Source organism: Scyliorhinus torazame, chromosome 11 (genome assembly GCF_047496885.1).
Source record: "Scyliorhinus torazame isolate Kashiwa2021f chromosome 11, sScyTor2.1, whole genome shotgun sequence".
Lineage (NCBI taxonomy): Eukaryota > Metazoa > Chordata > Chondrichthyes > Carcharhiniformes > Scyliorhinidae > Scyliorhinus > Scyliorhinus torazame.
Genome location: NC_092717.1, coordinates 113,830,801 through 113,853,840, shown reverse-complemented (window position 1 = coordinate 113,853,840; position 23,040 = coordinate 113,830,801). Strand labels below are relative to the sequence as shown.

The 23,040-nt window shown below is 43.3% G+C and overlaps 1 protein-coding gene across 1 annotated transcript in view; it reads right to left on the bottom strand.

Moving 5' to 3' along the window:
- Positions 1 to 2,365: 2,365 nt before the first annotated feature.
- Positions 2,366 to 23,040, bottom strand: part of mybl1 (v-myb avian myeloblastosis viral oncogene homolog-like 1) — a 149,883-nt gene continuing 129,208 nt past the window's right edge. The window contains exon 15 of the mRNA XM_072467645.1: positions 2,366 to 5,443. Within this exon, the coding sequence (XP_072323746.1) occupies positions 5,318 to 5,443 (126 nt within the window). The 3' untranslated portion in view covers positions 2,366 to 5,317. The remainder of the gene's footprint in view (positions 5,444 to 23,040) is intronic.

Here is a 23,040-nt window from a genome sequence, read left to right as displayed (position 1 = left end):
CGGCCAGGATATTTATGCCTCTCCAGTTTAGATGCAACCTGTCCTTTTTATGCAGGTCACACCTGCCCCAGAAGAGCTCCCAGTGGTCCAGATAACTGAAACCCTTCCTCCTATACCAGCTGTTTAGCCACGTGTTTAGCTGCTCCATCTTCCTATTTCTAGCCTCATTGGCACGTGGCACAGGGAGTAATCCCGAGATTACAACCCTAGAGGTCCTGTCTTTTAACATCCTGGAATCTCTTTCACGTCCACAGAAGCGCCTATCTATATGTGCCCCTGACTATATAGTCCCCTATGACTATTGCTCTTCTGTGCTTTGACCCTCCCTGCTGAATATCGGAGCCAGCCGTGGTGCCACTGCTCTGGCTGCTGCTGTTTTCCCCTGATAGGCTACTCCCCCCAACAGTACCCAAAGCGGTACATCTGTTAGAGAGGGGGACAACCACAGGGGATTCCTGCACTGACTGCCTGCCCCTTCTGGTGGTCACCCATCTCTCTGCCTGCACCTTGGGTGTGACTACATCTCTATAACTCTTATCTATGATGCTTTCCGCCACCTGTAAGCTCCTAAGTGCATCCAATTGCTGTTCCAACTGAACCACGTGGGTCTGTGAGGAGTTGCCATTGGTTGCTGCTGCTGATGTAGTCGACGGGAGTGCTGGAAGTGTCACAGATCTGCCACATCTCATAATTGGAGCACTGCACCCCTCTGAGTGACATTTAAGCATTAGTTAATTAATTTAAAATAAACACTTGAATTATTGTTAGATTGAGTTACAATTAACTATATGGCCCTGACGCTAGATCTTTACAGTAAAATTAAATGCTAAATACCGATCTTTGCCCTCAGATTTAGTTACTCCACTATCTAGTTAATCAATTAGATTTATTTTGCATTTTTTATTTTATTTATTTATTTATTTTACAGTTGAATAGAACCTTGGTAAGGCCTACTTGGAATTTTGCACACAATTCTGGTCACCACACTACCAGAAGGATGTGGAGGCTTTGGAGAGGGTACAGAGGAGGTTTACCAGGATGCTGCCTGGTCTGGAATGTGTTAGTTATGCGGAGAGGCTGAATAGACTTGGACTGTTTTCAGCATGGACAGCGTCAGCATTTAATTAGATGTAAGGTGCTCGCTGTTGCTCTATAGTCCATACCCTACTCCTGCATTGTGGCAGTCACCCAAGCCATCTTCAGCTTTACCTGCCAATCAAAAATGGACCTTGGCTGTAGGGACACACTATTCAAATCCAAGTGGGTAAGAAAACATACCCAACGTCACTCTCATCCTGATGGTCACCTTTGTGTGTGGCTGCACCAAGCTGTGTAGAATCTTGATATTCAAGCACCAAGTCTTACTATGTGCTGAGGTTCTATCCGTCCTTGCTGTTGCAAAGAACCAGTGAGGCCACACCTTTGATGACAAATCCACCAGGCAGTGATTGTGCACATATCCTTGAGGTCTTGCAGGCAAAGATGCTTTCGCATGATTCCCTGAGCATACTATCTAAGCTATTTGACAGAATGCCTTAATGGCAGAACTTTCAAACAAGCACCAAGACATAGCTTCATTGCTTTGGCACACTGTATCTCAAGAGCTGAGGAAGTACAAAAGCTTGAGGCAGCTGCCGTGAAGGGCTAATGGGGAAAGGTAATCTAAGACCATAGTACACCAAGTTGTTGGAAGCAGTGTAATGCCCCTCTGACTAGGCAAAAGATACACGTGTACTGAGGTGTCCAAAGAAACTGCTTTATATTGTAGTTACAAAGTTTATGAATAAAGTATTCTTTGGACAAAGAGCATACCATTTGATTTCCTCCCTAGTTTGAAGCAGAGACCAGTTGTGTCCTCACTCTACATGCCAAAATCAAGAAATTCAACGCAGACCAGGCAACACACATGGAAATTCTTGGTTTGTAGTTAATTGACATGTGATATAGGTTTTCAAATTCTTTAATAGAAAAAAATGACAACCGAGCTCTCTTCCTGCCACCCACCCACCCACATGAAACTACTGTTAGCCCCAGTAATGCAAACTATTTCCTACATCTTTTTGATTTACAGTACCACACTGCCCATTACTAGAATACTACTTAACTTGGCTGTGAGGAAGAACTGAACACCAGTGTGATGAAATTTCCCTGGTATGTTTAAACACTCATGTCCGGTTTAGTAATCTCAGTAGTTTGGAATTAATAATGTGACCAGCAGAAGGTGAAGCCTGCATTATGTGATTGTGTAGTATGATGTTGGGACAGTGGGCTCAGGCGCCAATTTAATTTTGTGTGTTCTGATTTTAGCTATTTTTCACTTTTATTTTTCTTTAGAGTTAAATTTTTTAAAAAGTACACAAGTACATGATAGCACACAGCAATTTATTTTGACAACATATATATGCTCTACACGGACAGTTGGTGCATCATTTTCTGATCCTGGCAAAGGAAGGACATGCACCAGTCGAATAACGGTGACAGATCACTGCAGAAGCTTAGCCCACATGGCAGTATAATGGCATTACGAAACAACTTTTCCATATTTATGCAGCATTTGTGAATAATGTAAGACTGATAATCAAAAATGGTGTTACGCAAATCTGTAGAGACGACACAATCAGAGCAGCTGCAGGATTTATATAACTGCTACATGTATGACATTCAAAACTTCAACCCTGCAGAACCACCTAAAAACACACCAAAAATAAAAAAAACAAAAACACAACTTTCAAAAAGTATCCAATTAAAATGTACTTAGCCAACACAGCATGCAAGATAGAACCATCACACATAAAATAGCTGTTAAATGTTACAGAATCACTGTTTCCATCATACAAACTATGTACATTCTATACATAGTGCATCAGATGCTCCCTTTTCCATCTCTCAGTAGCAGCAAGCATAATCCTGCTATTGTGCATAGCAGTACAACTCAGGAGAGGAAAGAGTGTCTAAATATTTTATAGCTATTTAATAACTATGTACTATTTTGATTTTTTTTTTTACATGTCAGTGCTACATCTCCATGCACACATTTGTACTCTGCAGATCCACATAACTAACTGTTCTACAAAATAATACATACATAGATTTCTTTAAAATAAAAGTGCAAATATCTTCAGTTCAGGAAAGTTGAAGGCAATGTTTTATCTAGGCATCGAACCAAAGGTTCATTTTAAATATGGGAAATCAGTTTTTTTCAAACATTCAATGAGATCAAAGAAATTGTTCTTTTCTTCTGAGATCAGATTGCTTGGTTTTAAGCATATATCTTTATATAGTAAACAAACTGAATCTTTTGAAAAATCAATACTAAGCTTGATGGTAGTCTTTTCCCCCTCCAGTTTGCTGCAAAATGCTGATACCATGAATGACGTTGAAGAAACTTCAGTGTTATGAAGGTGACACGTTATTATTGATGCATGAACTGCAATAAGGTGAGTCAATATGAACATATGCATTAAAAATTTAACCCAATAGATAAAAAAATGGCCATTTAATTAGGTTTCTACAACCAAAACATGCAGAAGATAACCAAAATCAAATTAATCTGATAGAGTTTAAAAGATTGCGGTCAGCTGAAGTTGTAGCGCGATATATTTATATATCATTTTATTACTGCTTTAAAGTTGCTGAAAAGGTTCCTCTCACCACTATTTATAAATATATATTGTAATGAGAATTATATCATTATGCCATGAAAAGGATACCAATTGAATGCGATGTCATGAGAACAAAAAAGGACAAACATCTTCTGGGCTTCTATCTCCTCCCAAAACTGCAATCTTCTTCACCAAAAGTAGATTGCAATTGGTGGAGTTAATGCTTCTTGTATTAAGTAGAACATCTTTGTTCACAGTACATGTATGGAAGCATATATATTGTGAAAAACTGGTTAATTATGAATTGCAATCTTAAGGTACAACTCACTAATAATGGATGTGCATGCAATATCTTGCTAAAAAATAAATAAATAGCAGACTAGATCAACAGCAGCATTTCATGCCTTTTGGTTAGTCAATTTTCAATTTAACAAGGCAGCATTTGTGCACATCCATTATTGGTGAAATATTTAAATGAAGAAAATGAATGATATTGCAATTGTGACTATCGATTGGGAAGTGTAATGGTATTAACTCATCTATACCTACAGAGACAGGATTTGATACTGTAAAATGCTTAAGATACAAGTTTATGTGCAGTTTGGGTTGTTTCTTCACCCACCTTCTCTCCTCACGAAGGTATGATGAGAAGGGGGAAAGCTGTGCAAGAGCAGCTTTAAGCAAGAGCATTAACCAGCAGTTATTTTTTGCAAAGAAAGATTAGAAAAGTTTTCTCCCTCCTGCCCATGCCTTGTATCCAAGAACTCAAAGGAATAAGGAGACCACTGAAAGTGAATACAACTCCCTACCCCAATCAACCAGTCCATTTTAATGGTTATATCGCAAGATATTTGCATTTAAGTATCCAAATATGAAGAAAATGCATGTTAACAGATGTGCATATTTTGCTTTGTGTGACCAGCAGTAATCATTTCTTATAAACAGGAATCTACAGCGTCTCCTGGTTGATCGATCCATACACATAAATACTATTAAGCTGAAAATAATTTAAGAAAATGTACCCTTTCCTCTCAAATAACAACTTTTCCCTGTTTCTACATACAATACATTCAATATGCTATTTCACGTTTCAGAGACTTACGTTAAATACTGGAAAAAAAATCTTCATCCTGTCTACTTACATTATAAAAACACTTGGTTTTATGCTTCACTTACATTTATTTGATCATATATTAACATATGTTCAAAATAAAGGATACCATACAATAGGAAATTCTCTTGGTTTTGTCAATTGCCAAATGTCTGATATTAGTTGGTTTAATTTTTCATGCTTGATTACAAGCAGCAAATCCTAATTGGTCACTGTTTCGTTAAGAATTTGGATCAGTTGCAAAAATATAACTACATGACAATTACCCATTATATGGCATTATATCCATCAATAGCATTTAGTCTGTTCTTTTTACAGCATATTCAAGACAAAAGAGTGCAACTCAAGACAGTACTTTTCTCCAACTTTACATCCATTGTGTTTCATTTGGCTTTAAATATAAGCACATATTACATTTAGCAAAAGCAGCTTCATTTTAGTTTTGGTTAGTTTTTTTTACACATCAACATTTTTAATAGACTCTAACCTCTTCATAGAAATCACACACAGATGGGTTAGGAGTTATGTTTGTGATAAAATACTTCATCTCAAAATCTGAATCAGTTTTAGTGTTTATCGATAGAGCTTCTTCATCAGTGGCCAGTTATAGGATCAGACTCCTGCTTGTGTTGCTGCCATTATACGCATTCAGGTACCTCCGAGCCTGTTCGGTCATTATTAGCTGATCTTCCGTCTTTCCACAAGCTACTGCTTCCCATTCACTGCTCATCTGCATATCATGCAAAACAAAATGAATCATACGTAGAAAAAAAAGGCATCGCCCAAATTTCTCTAAGCATCCAGAATAGTCAGTTATCCATTAGTTCGTTGAATTCATTAATTCTTCCAATTACCATCTTATAGCTTTGTAATGCTCTCCATTCAAATATCAGCAGAAGCTTCCACCCTCAAAGAGCCTACCAATGTCACACATTACATTGCGGAGTGATGAAAAGGACATTATATCATTACAATTTTCCAATTTGCTGTCACAACCTTCCCATGTTCAGTGGAATCAGTTGCTCCCATCAGCAGAGATCCTACATACCTTGCATTGGGGACAGAATCAGGCCCAATATTTACTTATATGGGTACAGTAGTGTACTATTATGTTAGAGAGATTTTAATCCTAATTGGACTAATAATTCAGAGATTACTAATGTTAATGTCACCATGAATGTTTTATGATTTGAATTTTAAAAGAAAAAAAGACTTGCATTTCTATGGTGCTTTTCCTGCCACAAAGCACTTTACAGCTAATGGAGTACTTCTGAATTTTAGTGACTGTTGTAATATAGGAAACAGAGCAGCTAATTTACAGACAGCAAACTCCCACAAACAGTGATATGATAAGGACCAAATAATCTATCTTTTGTGATGTTGTTTGAGGAAGCAAGAGACTAGAATGTAAGCCTCGATTTTCTACTGATACCCTGGAGTAGAATTTGAATCTGGAGCCTTGTGACTCAGAGGAGAGAGCATTAGCGACTGAGCCACCGATCTAGAGACCAAAACTGGCATCAATAAAAAAAAAGTAACCTTCCTATCAGATTGTCACAGAAACTAAACTGGTTTGCTAATGTCCATTAAGGAAAGAAATCTACCATACCTACCTGGGCTAGACTAACTGTGATTGCAATCCCACACCAAAATGGTCAGCTCTTCACTACCCTGAAATGGTCCAGCAAGCCACCCAGTTGTCTCAAACTGACACAAACAACATTAGATTGGATTGGATTTGTTTATTGTCACGTGTACCGAGGTACAGTGAAAAGTATTTTTCTGCGAGCAGCTCAACAGATCATTAAGTACATGAGAAGAAAAGGGAATAAAAGAAAATACATAATAGGGCAACACAACATATACAATGTAACTACATAAGCACTGGCATCGGATGAAGCATACAGGGTGTAGTGTTAATGAAGTCAGTCCGTAAGAGGGTCATTTAGGAGTCTGGTGACAGTGGGGAAGAAGCTGTTTTTGAGTCTGTTCGTGCGTGTTCTCAGACTTCTGTATCTGCTGCCCGATGGAAGAAGTTGGAAGAGTGAGTAAGCCGGGTGGGAGGGATCTTTGATTATACTGCCCGCTTTCCCCAGGCAGCGGGAGGTGTAGATGGAGTCAATGGATGGGAGGCAGGTTCGTGTGATGGACGGGGCGGTGTTCACGACTCTCTGAAGTTTCTTGCGGTCCTGGGCCGAGCAGTTGCCATACCAGGCTGTGATGCAGCCCGATAGGATGCTTTCTATGGTGCATCTGTAAAAGTTGGTAAGAGTCAATGTGGACATGCCGAATTTCCGTAGTTTCCTGAGGAAGTATAGGCACTGTTGTGCTTTCTTGGTGGTAGCGTCGACGTGGGTGGACCAGGACAGATTTTTGGAGATGTGCACCCCTAGGAATTTTAAACTGCTAACCATCTCCACCTCGGCCCCGTTGATGCTGACAGGGGTGTGTACAGTACTTTCCTTCCTGAAGTCAATTATCAGCTCTTTAGTATTGCTGGCATTGAGGGAGAGATTGTTGTCGCTACACCACTCCACTAGGTTCTCTATCTCCCGCCTGTATTCTGACTCGTCGTTATTCGAGATCCGGCCCACTATGGTCGTATCGTCAGCAAACTTGTAGATGGAGTTGGAACCAAGTTTTGCCACGCAGTCGTGTGTGTACAGGGAGTAGAGTAGGGGGCTAAGTACGTAGCCTTGCGGGGCGCCGGTGTTGAGGACTATTGTGGAGGAGGTGTTGTTGTTCATTCTTACTGATTGTGGTCTGTTGGTCAGAAAATCGAGGATCCAGTTGCAGAGTGGGGAGCCAAGTCTTAGGTTTTGGAGCTTTGATATGAGCTTGGCTGGGATTATGGTGTTGAAGGCGGAGCTGTAGTCAATAAATAGGAGTCTAATGTAAGAGTCCTTGTTTTCGAGATGCTCTAGGGATGAGTGTAGGGCCAGGGAAATGGTGTCTGATGTGGACCGGTTGCAGCGGTATGCGAATTGCAGTGGATCAAGGCGTTCTGGGAGTATGGAGGTGATGCGCTTCATGATCAACCTCTCGAAGCACTTCATTACGACTGAAGTCAGGGCCACTGGTCGGTAGTCATTGAGGCACGTTGCCTGGTTCTTCTTTGGTACCGGTATGATGGTGGTCTTCTTGAAGCAGGTGGGGACCTCGGAGTGGAGTAGGGACAGGTTAGAGATGTCTGTGAATACCTCTGCCAGCTGGTCTGCGCAGGCTCTGAGTGCACGACCAGGGATCCCGTCTGGGCCCGTCGCCTTCTGAGGGTTCACTTTCAGGAAGGCCAATCTGACTTCGGAAGCTGTGATGGTGGGTATGGGTGAATTATGGGCTGCTGGGGCACTCGCCAGCGGATTGTTGGTTACCTGCTCGAACCGAGCATAGAATGCATTGAGTTCATCGGGGAGGGGTGCGCTGCTGCCAGAGATACTGATGAACTCTAGCACTTCGAGAAGGTGGCACCTACAATATTCTCAGATCAACTACACTTGGGTAATAAATGCTGGCTTTGTCAGTAACATCTACATTCAGAGAATCAATATAACAAAAAAAGTATCAAGCCCAAGGGATGCAGCAAAGCATTTGCATTGACCGACAAACTGGATACTGTAAACTCACAGGTGTAGTCCTTAGCCTGATCTAATACAAGATTGATGATCAGGTAGGAACAAAGGTCAACACAAATTAATTAACTTTAGTAGCAATTCCGACTTATTTCACAAAAAGAAAATGGCACATACAAAAAGAAAATAGCACATGACTCGAGTGGCAACAAAAATGAAACAACTTTCTTTGGTTTTATTTGTTCTGGTCAACTTTTATCTGTTATATTTTTAATTTCTTACTTAATGCATCAGCTTTGTTTCACAGAATTGTTAGTGCAGAGGCCATTCAGCCCATATTGTCTGCTCCTGTCTCCGAATGAGCAATTCATTTAGTACGATTTTCCCATAATCGTCCTTTTCAGATAACAATCTAATTCCTTTTTGAATGCTTCGATTAAACCGGTCTCCACCCCACACTCTCAGGCAACGCATTCCAGATCTTAAACAGTGTGGAAAAAGTATTTTCTCAACTTCCTTTGCCAATTACATTAAATCAATGCCATCTCGTTTTGACCCTTTCGCAAGTGGGTATATTTTCTCCCCATCTGCTCTATGCAGTCTCCTCATGATTCTGAATATCTCTTATCAAATCTCCTACCAGCCTTCTTTTCCTGAAGGAAAACAGTCCTAGCTTCTCCAATCTGAAATTCTTCATCACTGGAACCATTCTTGTTAATATTTTCTGCGCTCTCTCCAATGCCTTCATAACCTTCCAAACTTGTGGCACCCAGAACTGGATGCAATACTCCAGCTGAGGCTGAATTAATGTCTCACACAAATTCAACGTAGCCTCCTTGCTCTTGTCCTGCATGCCATTATTAATAAAATCTAGGATACTGTATGCTTCATTGACCATTCTCTTAATCTATCCTGCCAGCTTCAATGACTTGGGTACATAAACACCCAGGTTCCTCTGCTCCCTCACCCCCTTAAGAGTTGTACCCCTTATTTTACATTGAACTGCATCATCCACCTGTTTCCACATTCCAAGAACTTGTCTACGTCCATTTAAAGCTCTACACTATCCTCCTCACAGTACTGGGTGCTGCCAGGACTGAAGGAAAGAGGTCAAAAATATCTTGGTTGCTTCAGAAAGGGAAGTCTTCGCGTTTTAGGGCAGAGAGGGGTCCTAGAGCCGAGAAGGGGGCGTGGAGGAGAAGAGGGGGTGGAGGGCTGACAGCACGGTAGGAAATGGAAAGTGCCCTGAATGAAGTGCCCCCTCACACACCTCCTTTATGGGTTGGGCAGCGTATTATCCAAAATAGGTCCTCAGCGACAGATCAGGCGGGAGATGCTCATGGTATCAACAGCTACAATGCAGATGAAGTCTGCGTCAATAGGAAGATCCCCAGTCGTCGAGGTTCCCTTGCCACTGAAACTGGACTACCCTCTGTCAAGGACAGTATGTCTGTTGATGTGCAAGGGCATACCCACGTTAAAAGATGTCCTGCACCAGGAGTCTACCCAGAGGAACCCAGCAGCCCAACAGAGAAGCCCTGCGACAATTGGTGAGAGGTGATGGAGACAGGACCATGAGATCTGAAAGTCCCTAGCTTTCGACTGGCACATAGGCGGTGGAATTTGGTTCAGTCGTCTCGCTCCTGGAATAGGAATAGGAGAGCAGTTTGGCAGTTTTCTTCACGACTGAGCAGTCCTCTTCAGGATCCACTCTGCTCACCCCGCATGAGGAAAGGGCGAGAAAAGCTGCCCTAAAATAGTCTGTTCCGTCCCCAACCTTGCTGGAAAACCACATCCAGCAGGCTCATCTACCTGGGTCAGAAAATCAAAGTTAAACCGATCTAAGAATGTACGAACCCTCATGGATAACGAGCAAAACAATCAACCGAAACGGAGAACTGCCCTTGTTGCCCGTGAACTCATTATTGACATTGCTACCCTGCAAGAGACCCGAAGAGCAAGTGAAGGGCATCCGAGGGAAGATGGCGATGATTACACCTTCCTCTGGTAAGGAAAATCCGAGAATTAGTCCAGGACGCATTGGATTGATTTCGCCATCAAGAATGAACTGGTCAACCGACTCGCGAAGCTCCCTGTTGGCACCAATGAGCGCCTCATGGTCCTCCATTTATGACTTGACAACAACCAGCAGGCAACGGTCATGAGTGCCTACGCCCCAATTCATGCCAGTGATGAGTCTACTCTGTTAGCCGTTTTAGTTGCTGTGATATGAAGAGTCTAAAGTTCTTGTTCCTTTTCACCAAACACCATTTATTTCACTTCCACAGCCTCTGCACAAAACTCTTAACACACGACCTGACAGAGGCCACCTGAAGCCCCTTTACATAGCAATGTCAATTAATGGATACTTAACATAAATGAGACAACTAATTGCAAAGTCTCTTAACCCATTACTTAACAGTCTCCCCTTCCTTGGAGAAAAAAAATAATTAGGTGAAAACAAAATTTCAAGAAACTCAAAAACACACACATGATTTCTCTCCCCCTTTTTTTTTGTTAGTTCCCCTCTGTCCAACATCTGCTTCAAACTTACGATGTCTATCCGTAACCTTTCATTGACACTTTTTGTAGAGTGCACATTTTCCCACAGGGATTTATTGTCAATGTGACAGTCAATAGGTATATTACCCAAATCCCCTAATCCCAAAATTTCTGTCAATATCATACTTATATAAAAGGCCATATCCACCGCCTCTACAAGGCTTAACGTCTCAGCAGCCAAAGTGCTTTTTACCACTCTCCTTATTTTCTTTGTTTCCCACACAAGCAGGCAACATTTACCATTGTTCCCCAAAAGGAAAATTAGAAAACCTCCTGCGCTTGAAACCCCATCACATAAATTTGCGCTTGAAACCCCATCACATAAATTTGCGTAAGACGCATCACGATAAACTATGAGTTTCAAGTGCTTAAAGTCACCTAAAACCGGGAACTTCAAAACACACTCCTGCATTTTTAGTTTGGCCAACGCTTTATTTGCTCTTATTATGTCTTCCACTTTGGGATCATTCATTTTTGTACTCAACTCTAAGACATCAAAACTCACGTCCGGTCTAGTCTGTCGACCTAACCAGTTCAGTTGCCCAATTAAACTTCGCAGTTGCTCTTTTCCTATCTTTGAAACCATTGCATCTTTTTGGGAAACTCGGCCACGACTAATTGCTATTTGGGTGATGCTTTCCAAATAAGATTGCTGACGTAAAGGTGCCCCTAACTTAGTCTGTCCAATTTCCAGTCCAATATATTTAAATGCACCGGAAGCCTGACTTCCAACCCTGAATTCTTTCCTCAAACCAGAGATTACAAGAGCTTCAAAATCACTAGTCCCACCCCACAAAAAATCATCAACATGCATCATAAAAATGCCAGAAAGATTTCCTTTATAGTGCCAGTAAAACATTGCAGGATCTGCTTTCAACTGGCAACAGCCTAACTTTAACAAAACTGACCTTACCGAAAAATACCAGACTCTAGATGCATCATTTAATCCAGATACACATTTGTTCAACTTCCAGAGTACCACTTCTGTGTTAGCTGCTTCTTTAGGAGGACGGAGAAAAATGTCTCTCTGGAGCTGATGCCCCTGCAAAAAGGCAGCTTTTATATCTATAGATTTGCATTCCCATGCCTTTGTGGCTAATAGAGCCAAGAAGATCTTAAAAATAACCTTTCCTGCTGTAGGTGAATCTACCCTTAAATCCTGATCTTCTAAGTTTTCTTCAAATCCCCTTGCCACAAGCCTGGCCTTTGCCTTATAAGTTCCACCCGGAAGAACCTTTTCCGTGAAAATCCATCTGTGGGATAGAGCTCTTTGTCTCCTATCCGGTACTTCCGTGTATACCCCAAATTCACTCCAACTATGCAATTCTTGCTGTTTAGCTTCTTTAATAACTTTTTCATCGAATTTATTTGAAGCCACCAAAATCTCACGTGCATGTGGGTTTCTGCTCCTATTAGTATTCATAGTCTTATTCATGTTCCGAGATCTTGACAAACTACGTCCCCTCTCCCGCCTGGTATCTCGTTCTGTACTGCTACTGCTTGATCTTTCCCTTCTGCTGTGGGATGTCCTTTCAATAGTTCTCGACTTTTTCCTGCGGACCTGTTCACTATCCGATGTACTATCTGAACTGGCACTGCGTTTCTGTGCCCTCCATTTTTGAACTTCGTTTCCCCGATCCATTGTCGTGACTCCTTCCCCTGAATGCTGTACATTCAACCAATGTTTATACTTTCCAGAGGCCTTCTCTGCTCTACTAATAACAGTTGCATCCTTCCATTGACTAGACCCTTCAGGCAAGTATGTCACTTTTGTACCAACTTTTGGCAGTTGTCCTTTGGGAAAAATGGCCTGTTCTAATTCACCAGAAGTGTTGTGTTCCTCCACAGAAACCCTGTCTATATCAGTTAATTGGTCCTCATAGTTCTGTAACACATGGGTACCAGATGACTCTGGTTCCTCGTCATGTCTGTCTGCTCTGTCTAAATTTGAAAATTTGTAATCTGTACCCATTATCCTTGATGAATGTACCCTAACAGTTTGATTACCATGTTGCAAAAGAATTGTTTTGCCAATAATGCCTATGATCTTCCCTGGGCCTTTCCATTCATTAGAATTTTCTCTCTTATAGTATACCATGTCTCCTTGCTGAAAAACGGCATCTGATGGCCGTACGTTATGTCTTAAAGCTCTGCGAATTCTTTCAGAGACTTCTGCTTCCAAAAAAACTTTTCTACTGCTATGTAATGCATTTAAATGTTCAGCAAAACCAGAGCTAATTGTAGTCCCCTCCCAAGCTGGAGTCTGGTCATCCAAAATGGATGGAATTTTAGGATTTCTACCAAACACTAATTGATAAGGACTATAGCCTCCAACCATCGGCAATGAATTCTTTGCATTTACTGCCCATGCTAAAGCTGAATTTAGCATGTAATTTGGTCGATCTGCCAAAATTTTCTGAAGCATGTCATCGATGACAGCATGATTTCTTTCACAGACACCATTACTAAATGGGCTTTCTGCAGCCGTATTCATAACTCTGATATTCTTGTTTTCACACATATCTCTAAACTCATCATTAGCAAATTCTCCCCCATTGTCCGTAAGGAATTTTGCCGGTGGACCCATTCCTGTCCCTATCCATTTTTCCACGATTTGATCCAGAATTACTCTCTTTTCTTTACTTCATACAATCGTTGATTGACTAAATCTGGTTGCTAAATCTACAAAATGCAAAATAAATATATTATTTGCTTTATCCCAGATGTTAAGGTCCATGGCCACAATGTCGTTAAAATCCCTGGCCAAAGGTAGGGTTACTATTGGTCATGGTGTCCTTCTGTACTTCCTACAAACTTCACAGCGGTCACTAACCTGTTCTATCAGTCTAGTATAGTCGTCATCCCTTACCCCTGCATCCTTTAATACATTTTTCAGCCTCCGAGGAGATGGATGTGCAAATTGCCTATGCAGTTTTAATTCCACAAGCTTTTTATCAGCTAAAGTCCCATTTTCAACTGCCATTGACACATCCTTAACCACTCTACTTGAAATATTATTTGTCAGTAATGGAATACAATAGTGTCCCGACTGTGTAAATTGCAAGTCCACCGTCTTTCCAAAAACTGTTGCCTTATCCTGTTCCATATCCAGTTTCATGTGTGCTTTTTTCATAGACGGTCTGCTCAGAAGCAAAGGTATCTCACTTGATATAACATCCGTTCGAATAAGATATCCTTATCAGTAAACTGAACGCCTGTCAAAACCAGGAGCCTATCCATGTTGCTCACTCTAGCACAGTCAAGTAATTTAAAGGCCAACACAGACTGTGGAAATTCCAGATTGTGTTTCTGCAGCCTTTTATATAGTCTGCCAAATTCCATTATATAGTCTTCCATGGAGATATCCTCCATTTTCCGGAACTTATCAAAATCCGACCATGCTTCATACGCACTTAACAAGTCATCTTTCTTATAAATCTTATCCATATAATGTAATAAAGTCTCCAGACCTTCTTCTGAGTCAAACTCTTCCAATTCCAGCTCAGAAAGCACTTTGTTTCGGATTTTACTGCCATATGGTAGAGAAAGAGCCAATGCCATACCTTGTTTTCTCTTTCCCAAAGCAGTTACCTTAGTCCACATAACTACTGCACTTCTCCATTGGTCGTACGATTCCCTTTCAGAAAATAAGGGAGGATAATCATATCCAGCCATCTTTATCCTTGGTTCAGCCATATATCCCTTTTTTTTTTCTTTTCTCACTCACTCCTCGGTTTGATCTGGAAAAGTTGTATCTTTCAACCCTTCACATTTACACAGCAACCATTCTCTGCTACCAATTGTTAACCGTTTTAGTTGCTGTGATATGAAGAGTCTAGTCTAAAGTTCTTATTCCTTTTCACAAAACACCATTTATTTCACTTCCACAGCCTCTGCACAAAACTCTTAACAACACACCACCTGACAGAGGCCACCTGAAGCCCTTTACATATCAGTGTCAATTAATGGATACTTAACATAAATGAGACAACTAATTGCAATGTCTCTTAACCCATTACTTAACATACTCCACCCTGGACACCATACTCTCCAACATTTTGAAGTAAGTTAAGATCATCCTACTTGGGGACTTTAATACCAGGGTTGGAAAGGACTCCCAAGTCCAGAAAGGAATCATTGGAAAGTAACGAATTGTGAATTGCAACACCAACAGGAATTTCCTGCTCGCCAAATACGCAGAACATCAGCTTGTCATCACTGACACACTGCTTCGCTAAAAAGACAAGTTCAAGACTTCCTGGAGACATCCAGGTTTAAAGCACTGGCACATGATCACAACTTTGTCATCATCCGCTCCCGAGACAAAAGGATGCCCTCATTATCAAAGCGATGACTGGTGCAGATGACTGTTAGACTGACCACCGGCTCCTCCATGTCCATCAAACTCCACCAGAGGCAGCAGAAGATGAAGAAACAGCTCAGAAAAAAGATCAATGTTGAGTGACTTTAAGAGCCAAGCATGCTAGTGAACTTCCAACAATGTCTTCTCCAATCTCCAAAGTGTTCATTCTAATGGAGTGGAGGAAAACTGAAAGAGCTGAAGACAGCCATCATCTCAAGCTGTGAAGAAACCATTGACTACAAGATCAGGAAACACCAAGACTGGTTCGAAGAAAACTACCACACCATCCAAGATCTCATTGACAAGAAGAGGAAAGCTCTCTGCAACTGGCAAAGAGGAGAGCTCATCAATTAGTCAAGGCGGAGGCGATGGAGAGAACACTTCAAAGAACTCCTAAACTATGATACAACCATAGATGAGGATGTGTTTGAGGAAATGCCCCAACTACCCATCAATGATGATCTTGGACTCTCACCAAACGTGGATGAAGTCAAAACTGCATTACACACACGAATAAATGGAAAAAACGCAGGAGTGGACGGGATCCCAGCAGAGATTTTCAAACTTGGAGCAGAAGAAATCACCCATCATCTCCATCAGTTGTTGCTGAAAATCTGGACAGAGAAAAAATTCCTGCCAACCTCAGGGATGCTGTTATCGCTACCATCTTCAAGAAAGAAGACAAAGTAGACTGTGGGAACTACCGTGGAATCTCACTTTCTCCAACACCAGGAAAATCGTCACCTGAATTCTCCCGTTCTCTGAAGAAATCCTTGCAGAAAGCCAGTGTGGCTTCCAACCAAGTTGTGGAACAGGGGAAATGATTTTCACTGCTTGGCAACTTCAAGAGAAATGCCAAGAGCAACATCAGCCACTCTACATGGCCTTCATCGATCTGACCAAGGCTTTTGACTCAGCCTATTCGGGAAGTGAAGTGCTATGGAAGACCCTGTCAAAGGCTGGCTGTCTAGTGAAATTAATCAACTTCCCCGACTCCTCCATAAGACATTATCGACAGTCCTCAATGACTGAAATAAGACAGAAACTTTCAAGACTGGAGTCCAGGAAAGGATGTGTCATCGCCCAAACTCTTTCTCCATCTTCATCGCTGCCATCCTTCCACTTGTCAAGAGCAAACCTCCCAGTGGAGTGGATATCATTTACAGGATGGACGGAAAACCGTTCAACCTCAACTGTCTGAAATACAAGAAAGCGACACCGCCATCGCTCGTGGAACTTCAGTATGCGGATGACATCGCCATCTCCACTCTCTCAGAAAAGAATCTCCAAGCCATGCTTGAAACCTTCGCAGAAGCATACCAAAGAATCGGTCTCACCCTTGACCCCAAGAAGACTGAAGCCCTTTACCAACTCGCCCCAGGGCATGATCCAGTCTCTCGCTTCATCAAGATCAATGGAGAAACCCTACCAAACATGCAACATTTTTCATTCCTGGGGATGCACCTCTCCTCTAAGCCTGACATCGAATGCAGAGATCCAATATCGTACCCAATTCGCGAGCGCCTTCTTCAGATGCCCAAGGATGAGAGTCATTGACGTCCATGACATCTGTGCCAAAACCAAGATCCTGGTGTACAAGGTGGTCTTCCTCCCAACTCTTCTATATGGCTCAGAAACTACGTACAGACCTCAAGGCCCTGAAGAGGTACCATCAACTCTGAAATGGATACTCTGCAGATGCTGGGAGGACAGGCAAAATAACATCAGTGTCCTTAAAGGAGCCAAGAGTATCAGCATCGAGGCTATGATCATCCAAAACTAACTCTGCTTAGCTGGCCATGTGCTTAGGATGTCAGAGTCTCGAGTGCCAAAGCAAATCCTCTTTGCCCAGCTCCAGGAAAGCTTCCAAATAAGATGAAGATAAGGAAGTACTTCAAAGACATTCTGAAGTCTTACCACAAGAAATGTAACATCGGTGTCAATGCCTGGGAGACCCTTGCTCAGAAGAGACCTACTTGGAGGAATTTACTGATTGAAGAGACACAATTCTTCGAGGAACACCTCTGATAAGTGTTCAAAATCATGAAAAGCTTTCATAAGTTAAATAAGAATTATCTGTTTTCAGTGCCGGGTGGATCAATAATCTGAGGGCACGAATTTATGGTGATTTGCAAAAGAACAAGAGATGAGCGTCTGAAAGAGCCATTGCCCACAACACATTCCCTACTTAAACGGAAATACCACACCTGAAAAGCAACCACAATATGCTCACCCCTCACTGACTTTAAGTTCACAAAGCCAACCCAATAGATAAGACTTTTATCCCGGAAGGGCCCCCAATTTGTTGTGGGCCAGGGTTTAGAAAACCCCAAAGTTCACCTGACTCACAACTTTTAATAGATTGTAGTTATGGGTAACACACGGGCTTACTCTGCATATGTAATACAACAGAAATCTACAGTACTTTTAAATTAAAACAATGTTTATTTATGAAACCAGTTAACACTTTATAAACCCACAGTAAACATCTTAACAACTATCAACACTAATAAATCCCCAAAGAATACAGTACTCTATAGATAACCCTTACTAAATTCCCAAACAACATCCAGAAGACAAAAGACCCTTTTTAACACAGAGATCAGGTTTAAATTCTCTACTGAGAGCAGTTATCACTTTGAAATCATCCAAATGAACACTCTTTAGCTTGTAGAGAGATTCATGCACATCTGCTGGCTTTCACTACAGCTCTTCTCTCTGAAAACGAAACTAAAACACACCCTGTAGCAAACCGTCTAAAGCGAAAGTAAAGTAGACCGACAGCAAAGCTCCACCACATTCTGACATCACTGATAAACACTCATTTCTTAAAGGTACATCAACTACAGATATTTTTATAAACACCCATTTCTTAAAGGTACTCTCACATGACACAGTGGACCCAGCACTGATCCCTGAGGCACACCGCTGGTCACAGGTCCCCAGTTTGAAAAACAACCCTCCACAATCACCTTTTGGCTTTGGTCGCCAAGCTAATTTTGTATCCAATTGGCTACCTCATCCTGGATTCCGTGAGATTTAACCTTTTGCAACAACCTACCATGTGGTATCTTGGCAAAGGGTTTTACGACAATTGACAATAGTTTCATGGTCATCATTAGACTTTTAATTGAGTATTTTAATTCCACCATCTGCCATAGTTGGATTCGAACCCAGGTCCCCAGAGGATTACCCGGTGTCTCTGGATTACTAGTCCAGCAACAATGCCACTGCACCATCAACTCCACTCCCCGGAAAAAAAGAGTTGTAGGAGGGGGATGGAGTAGGACTGGAAGAAATGTTCCACATACTCTATAAAGACTGGTAAAATTGGGACATGTGTGGGTATCCATGGTGACAACTTTTACTTGGAGTAAGTGAGACAAGGGAAATTGTTCACAGAGGACAGATTCTGCCAGGCGGAGGAGGGTGATGGACGGGGATTGTTTGGGCCTCTGTCCAAGGAAGAAGCAGGGATCCCTCAGGCCATCCTGGTGGGGGATGGAAGTAGAAAGCAACTGGACATCCATAGTGAAGAGAAGACGTTTAGGGCCTGGAAACTGGAAATTGTTTTTTTTTTAAAAAAAACAATATTTATTTAAATTTTAACATTTTGTATTAATATTATTTACAAAACACAACAGTGCCAACACGCATCAGAAAAATACAGGCAACAATAGTAACCCCAAAAACAGAAATGAAACCCAAAGCAATCCTCCCCCCACTCACCTCTCTTCCCCCCATCCGCAACAGCTCACAGTGACCAGATCTTTTTTTTTGTTTTTAGAAATAAATTTAGAGTAGCCAATTCATTTTTTCCAATTAAGAGCAATTTAGCTTGGCAAACCCCCCGACCCGGTACATAGTTTGGGTTGTCGGGCTGAAACCCATGCAAACACGGGGAGTATGTGCAAACTCCACACAGACAGTGACCCAGAACCGGGATCGAACCTGGGACCTCGAAGCCGTGAGGCAGCAATGATAACCACTGTGCCACCCGACCAGATCTTTAAAGTGCAAAATAAACAGCTGGCATTTACAATTGAACCCATCGATCGACCCCCCTCACCATGAACTTGACTGTCTTGAGGTACAGGAATTCCATCAAATCATTGAGCCAATCTTCGAAACTGGGCGGCGTTCATCAGCAGCATTCATCTCCGGGCCAACAGCAATGTCAAAGCATCCGCCCCCCCATAAATCTGGTTGGTCTGACACCCCAAATACAGTGACTAACGGACAGGGCTCTAAGTCAATGTTCAAGATTGCAGACATGGTGCGGAAAAAGGAACCCCCCCCCAAAAAAAAAAATCAGCCTGGGACAGGCGCGCATGGTGAACAAGCCCTCTCGAACACAGTTCGCACTTATCCTCACCCCCTCAAAAAACGGACTCATCCCGGCCCAGATGAGGTCCGTCCTAAATACCACAAGCTGTATCAAGCATTACATAGCATTCACCCTATGCTGGGACTCATTCCACACCCCCTCCTCCAAAACGGGTCCCAGCTCCTCCCACCTGGCCTTCACCTCATCCACTGAAACCTGGTCTTTACCCATGATCCACCCATACATCCCAGACATGCTGCCCTCCTCCGAACCTGCACACAAGAGTATCCTTCACAGCAAGGTAGACGCCGGTGCCTCCGGGAAAGTTGGAAATGCCTGCCGAACAATGTCACACAACTGAAAATATCTGAACAAACCTGGCCCCCCCAAGTTCCCCTTTCTCCTTCAACTCTTCCTAACTTGCAAATCGCCCCTCCAGAAACAAATCCCTCACCCTCTCCAACCCCTTGCCTTTCCACCCCCCGAATGTAACATCCAATTTCGCTAGTTCAAATAAGTGGTTCCTACAGATTGGAGCCCACCTTGACACTGCCCTCAACTTAAAATGCTGATGGATTTGCCACCATATTTTCAAAGTGGAGACTACCACCGGATTCCCAAAATATTTCCCTGGCAGCCAGGGAAGTGGGATGGAACTGTTCGGAGATGGGAGGAGAAAGGAATTAGGACACAAAAAGGTTTATTTCTTGGGGGTCGGTTTGCAGGATTGAAAGAGCTGGGAGCGAAGTGTAGGCTGGAGCAGGGGGAAATATTTAGATACATGCAGGTTCGAGACTTTGCCAGGAAGGAGATACAGAGCTCCCCAGCAGAGCCGGCTTCCACATTGCTGGAAGAGGTGCTGACGACAGGGGGACTGAAGGGAGTAGAATCGGCGGTTTACGGGGCTATTTTGGAAGAGGCGAAGGCACTGCTAGAAGGGATCAAGGCAAAGTGGGAGGTAGAGTTGGGAGAGGATATGGAGGAGGGGTTCTGGTGTGAGGTGCTCCGGAGGGTGAATGTCTCCACCTCGTGTGAGGTTGGGGCTGATACAGCTGAAGGTGGTATATAGAGCACACCGTACAAGGGCGAGGATGAACTGGCTCTTTGAGGGGTAGAAGATGTGTGTGGGGCAGCACAGTGTCACAGTGGTTAGTATTGCTGGACCTGCTGGAATTCTTGACTCTTGAGAAGGTCAAATTTGAACTGAGGGGAAGGAAGGAGGGGTTCTACAATTCATGGGCGTTATTCATTATGCACGTTCAAGAATTGGATAACATCGAACATTAGGGGGGGGGGGGGGAAAGGACTGTATGTGTTAATGGTGACTATGGGTTATTCCTGATTCCTTTTTGTCATTTGTTTATGTTAACATGCAGGTTAATGTTTGGGGGTTTGGTGGGAGGATGGGATCATTGTTATTGATATGGGGCTTGACATTGTATTCGTTACTGATTGTTGTTTATTGTTGGGTGTAAATTTGGGAGAAAACGTGAAAAAGGAGAATAAAAATATTTATAAAAACAAAGAATATTTTGCTGGTGAAAACGGCAGAGATGCTGTCACCACGGCCTCCAGACCTGTCCCTCTACAAGACCTCGACTCCATCTGTACCCAACAAAGCTCATGATCACCAAACCACCCCATTACCTTTTCCTGATTGGCCACCCAGTAATAATACAACAAATTTGGTACTGCCTACCCCTTCCCACCTGCCTTTCCATCTGTAGGACCCTTCTCTGAATAAGAGGTGTACTCCCCGCCCACATGAAGCCCACTAATGAGTCGCTCCATCTCCCGGAAAAATGACTTTGGGAGAAAAACAGGGAGGCACTAAAATAAGAACACAAATCGCAGCAAAATGTTCACCTTAAAAGATTGAACTCGGCTCACCAGCGACAATGGAAGGCTGTCCCACTTCTGCAAGTCCACTCTAACCCGAGAGATGATGTAGGGATCGGTGTTTGACTCGATGTTTGATTCGCAATTTCTAGAGTTCCCAATTCTATTTTTTCCAATTAAGGGGCAATTTAACATGGCCAATCCACCTACCCTGCACATCTATGGGTTGTGGAGGTGAAACCCATGCAAACATGGGGAGAATGTGCGAACTTCTCACGAACAGTTACCAGGGGCTGGAATTGAACGTAGATCTTCAGCGCCGAGGTAGCAGTGCTAACCACTGCGCCACCCCTTTTGATTTGCAATTGAGATCCTGTTTTTCCCATTGTCCCAGGTTCTCGGGAAACATAGAAACATAAAAATAGGAGGCCATTCGGCCCTTCGAGCCTGCTCCACCATTCATGATCATGGCTAATCATCCAACTCAACAGCCTAATCCCGCCTTCCCCATATCCTTTGAACACCGACGCCTTACATGCTATATCTATCCCCTTCTTGGAAACATACAGGGCGGGATTCTCCGACCCCTCGTCGGGCGGGTGGCGTGAATCCCGCTCTGCTGCTGGCTGCCGAGTTCTCCGGCGCCGGTTTTTGAGCGGGGCGGGGATCATGTGCGCCGGTCAGGGGCCGTTGGCAGCGGCCCCCCTAGCAATTCTCCGGGCCCCGATGGGCCGAGCGGCCGCCAGTTTTCGACCAGTCCTGCCGACATGAAATGGACATGGTCCATCACGGCGGGACCTGGCATGTCGGCCGTCTAGCGGGGTTCTCGAGGGGACCCGGGCCTCCACGGTGGTCTGGCCCGCGATCTGGGCCCACCGATCTGCGGGCGGGCCTCTGCCGTGGGGGCACTCTTTCCCTCCACGCTGGCCTCGGTGTAAGGTTCCGCCATGGCCGGCGCGGAGACAAAACTCACTGCGCAAGCGCAGGAAACACGCCGGCGGTTCTGCGCATGCGGCAACTTGCGCTGGCCCACGGCGCCAACCCCTCCGGTGCCGGACTAGCCCCCGGAAGTGCGGAGGATTCCGCAAATTCCGGGCGGCCCGACGCTGGAGTGGTTTGCCCCGCTCTTGGCACTGGCGTCAGGCCATCGCGCCAAATGCGTGAGAATCCCGCCCACAATGTTTTGGCCTCAAACTACTTCCTGTGGTTAGAATTCCACAGGTTTACCGCTCTCTGGGTGAAGAAATCTCTCCTCATCCCTGTCCTAAATGGTCTACTCCGTATCCTCAGTCTATGACCCTGGTTCTGGACACCCCACCATCGGGAATATCCATCCTGCAGCTACCTTGCCTAGTCCTGTTAGAATTCTATAGGTTTCTATGAGATCCCCCCTCATTCTTCTGAACTCCAGCGAATACAATCCGAACCAACTCAATCTCTCTTCATTCAACAGTCCTGCAACCCAGAAATCAGTCTGTTAAACGTTTGCTGCATTCCCTCTAGAGCAAGAACATCCTTCCTCAGATGAGACCAAAATTGCACACAGTATTCCAGATGTGGTCTCACCAAGGCCCTGTATAATTGCAGCAAGACATCCCTGCTCCTGTACTCGAATCTTCTTGCTATGATGGCCAGCATACAATTTGCTTCTTTACCGCTTGCTGTAC